A 3,669-nucleotide genomic window follows, 5' to 3' on the forward strand; every position below is an offset into this window, starting at 1 on the left:
CTGTGTTTATTATTTCCACTTTTTTATTTCCTAAACATACAAATACATAACAAAAACATAAAAACCAAACCAAAATAAAGACATACAAAAATACATATAAAACAAAACATAAAAAACCCTACCAAACCATTTCCAGCCTTCGGCTGGGAGGAGGGGGGAGGGGAGATCATAGTTGAAGTTGGTTCGGCTCTGGAGACATCGCATAGGTGTGTCTGATGTGCCTGGGCACACCCTCATCCCCCCGTGTGGGGAAGAGACCCCCTGTTTGGACCCCTGATATTTCACCCTAAAGGGAGTGGCTAAAAACAATAATAAAAAGAGAAGTATATCCGCCGATCTCTTCCAGTGGGCGGGGATTCTGTCATTCCAGAGATCGAATGAGAATAAAATAGAAATTCTCTCAGATGGAATTTCATTATCCAGGATTTATGTATAAAGCCCAACACCGGGCGCTGCACTTTACACGTCGGCGCCCTCTTCTCCTGAGTCTCATTGGCTGTTCTCCTGATCTGTCCCTCTTTGTCCCGCAGTGCTGTCAGGATGGGGGAACTCGAGGAGCTGCGACAAGAAGCGGAGGCATTGAAGAAGCAGATAGCGGTAAGAACGTTTCCACTATTTTATTGGTGTTTTTTATGGACAATTATTTGTATTCTATAAATCACTGGGCCAAGGCCGGCCTCCTACCGTCCTCCTACCGGCCTCCTACCGTCCTCCTACCGGCCTCCTACCGTCCTCCTACCGGCCTCCTACCGTCCTCCTCCCGTCCCCCTACCGTCCCCCTACCGTCCTCCTACCGACCTCCTACCGGCCTCCTACCGTCCTCCTACCGTCCTCCTCCCGTCCCCCTACCGTCCTTCTACCGTCCTCCTACCGTCCTCCTACCGGCCTCCTACCGTCCTCCTACCGGCCTCCTACCGTCCCCCTACCGTCCTCCTACCAGCCTCCTACCGTCCTCCTACCGTCCTCCTACCGTCCCCCTACCGTCCCCCTACCGTCCTCCTACCGTCCTCCTACCGGCCTCCTACCGTCCTCCTACCGGCCTCCTACCGTCCCCCTACCGTCCTCCTACCGTCCCCCTACCGTCCTCCTACCGTCCTCCTACCGTCCTCCTACCGTCCTCCTACCGGCCTCCTACCGTCCTCCTCCCGTCCCCCTACCGTCCTCCTACCGTCCTCCTACCGACCTCCTACCGGCCTCCTACCGTCCTCCTACCGTCCTCCTCCCGTCCCCCTACCGTCCTTCTACCGTCCTCCTACCGTCCTCCTACCGGCCTCCTACCGTCCTCCTACCGGCCTCCTACCGTCCCCCTACCGTCCCCCTACCGTCCTCCTACCAGCCTCCTACCGTCCTCCTACCGTCCCCCTACCGTCCTCCTACCGTCCCCCTACCGTCCTCCTACCGTCCCCCTACCGTCCTCCTACCGTCCCCCTACCGTCCTTCTACCGTCCTCCTACCGGCCTCCTACCGTCCCCCTACCGTCCTCCTACCGTCCTCCTACCGTCCTTCTACCGTCCTCCTACCGGCCTCCTACCGTCCTCCTACCGTCCTCCTACCGGCCTCCTACCGTCCTCCTACCGGCCTCCTACCGTCCTCCTACCGGCCTCCTACCGTCCCCCTACCGGCCTCCTACCGGCCTCCTACCATCCCCCTACCGGCCTCCTACCGGCCTCCTACCGTCCTTCTACCGTCCACCTACCGTCCTCCTACCGGCCTCCTACCGTCCTCCTACCGGCCTCCTACTGTCCTCCTACCGTCCTCCTACCGGCCTCCTACCGTCCTCCTACCGGCCTCCTACCGTCCTCCTACCGGCCTCCTACCGTCCTTCTACCGTCCTCCTACCGGCCTCCTACCGTCCTTCTACCGGCCTCCTACCGTCCTCCTACCGGCCTCCTACTGTCCTTCTACCGTCCTTCTCCCGTCCTCCTACCGGCCCCCTACCGTCCTCCTACCGGCCTCCTACCGGCCTCCAGCCAGCTGCAGATCCCCCAACCTCCCAGCTCCCATCGTGCCACCCAACCTCCCCCAGTGCTCTCCAATCTCCCCCAGTGCCTCCCAGCTTCCATAGTGCCACCCAACCTCCCCCAGTGCTTTTTAACCTTGCACTTTGCCATCCAGTCCCCTGCAGTGCCCCCTAGCCTATGGCAGGAATCCATAATGCCTCCAACATTTAACCCACACTTCCCACCAACCCTCAACAGTGCCCGCCCCTCCAACCCCCTGCAGCACCCTCCAGCCTCCCATAGGGCTCCTGCATAGTCACCAACCTCCTGGAGAAACCCCAAGCTCCCTCCAGAGACCATATATTCCACGGTTTCCCCCAATCCCCTCTAGAAACCTCATTACCTACAGCAGGACCACCAAGTCTGCTGTAGAGACCCCTAGAACCCCCCCCCCCCCCCCCAGAACCCCCTTTGGAGTTTTGCACTTATAAATATATCTCATCACTCTAGACCAGCGGTTCATAAACTCAAGCTGCAGGATCTCTCCTCCTGGGCCTCCTGTCAGCTGCAGATGCCCCAAATTCCCACAGTGTCCCCAATCTCCCTGAGACCCCTCAGTGCCCCCCCCCCCAAACTTTACCAGTACCCCTAGCTTGCTCTAGAGCCTTGAGTCCCACCATGATGCCACCCAAACTCCAACAGTATCCCCAAACCCCCCGAGAGCCCACAGTGCCCCCCAACATCTACCGGTGCCTGGCAGCACCCTCTAGCTTGCTGTAAAGCCTCCAGCCGCTGCATGGCCCTAGAGTCCCCCACAGTCCACCTGCAAAGCCCCCAGGCTCCTGGAAAGACCCCACCCCCAACAGTTGCCCCCAGCACCCTCTAGAAACCTTGCCCCCTACAGGACCACATAGTATATTTCAGAGCCTCCTAATCCCCCTCCAGTACCCCCATCCCCCCCACAGTGACACCCAACAACAAGTGTAATCTCTTCTCTCCTGACACAAGATATTAAATGTGGGGGGGGGGGCACCGGGGGGGGGGGGGGCACCGGGCCCTTACAGGTGTAATGCAAAAATAAAAAAATAATAATAGAAAATAAAACGGGAGGGGGGCCAGCCAGGCCCCTTACAGGTGTAATGCCTGTACCCCCCTGATGGCGGCTCTGACAGCAAGCGGCTCGCTATGAGGGCACTTGGTGGCATGGGAGGAGGCAGGATCACCGGCGGGGGATCACAGAAGAGGAGTATTGAGGCTAAAAAACAGGTACAACTTATATAGGAGGATTTGTATCATCTGTGTGTCACCTGAGGCCCGTCACTGCCCTGGGGATATGGAGGGACTTCCGACGCTTTAAATAAAATTTGTATGAAAATTGGACAAGGGAACGTTTTTTTCAATCGTTTTTTATTGCTCTAAACTTCATACCCAACCCCCGAAATAACCGAAAATCTAATATAAAGGGAAAGTATTATTGGGAAAATGTATTTCTGGTTTAACCAATCAACTATCACCTATGAAGTCCCCATTGTCGGCGTGCCTGGGGGCGGGGGTGTGGCCCCATCTGATCTCATAGTTGGGAGATACGAGTCTATTGGATAAATTGTAACGTTTCTGCTGTGTGCGCCTCCGGGCGGGATCACGCCGGGGAACGGAGCGGAGGGGGGGGGGGGGCGGTGCGTCTCCATTCACTGTTTCAGGACAGATTTCAGACCAAATTTTGGGCTAA

At 57.2% G+C, this 3,669-nt stretch overlaps 1 protein-coding gene across 1 annotated transcript in view; it reads left to right on the forward strand.

Moving 5' to 3' along the window:
• Positions 1-509: 509 nt before the first annotated feature.
• The window catches only part of GNB3 (G protein subunit beta 3), a 17,209-nt gene continuing 14,049 nt past the window's right edge, over positions 510-3,669 (forward strand). The window contains exon 1 of the mRNA XM_040361164.1: positions 510-597. Coding sequence (XP_040217098.1) covers positions 541-597 — 57 coding nt within the window. The 5' untranslated portion in view covers positions 510-540. The remainder of the gene's footprint in view (positions 598-3,669) is intronic.

This window comes from Rana temporaria, chromosome 8, assembly GCF_905171775.1.
Source record: "Rana temporaria chromosome 8, aRanTem1.1, whole genome shotgun sequence".
Lineage (NCBI taxonomy): Eukaryota > Metazoa > Chordata > Amphibia > Anura > Ranidae > Rana > Rana temporaria.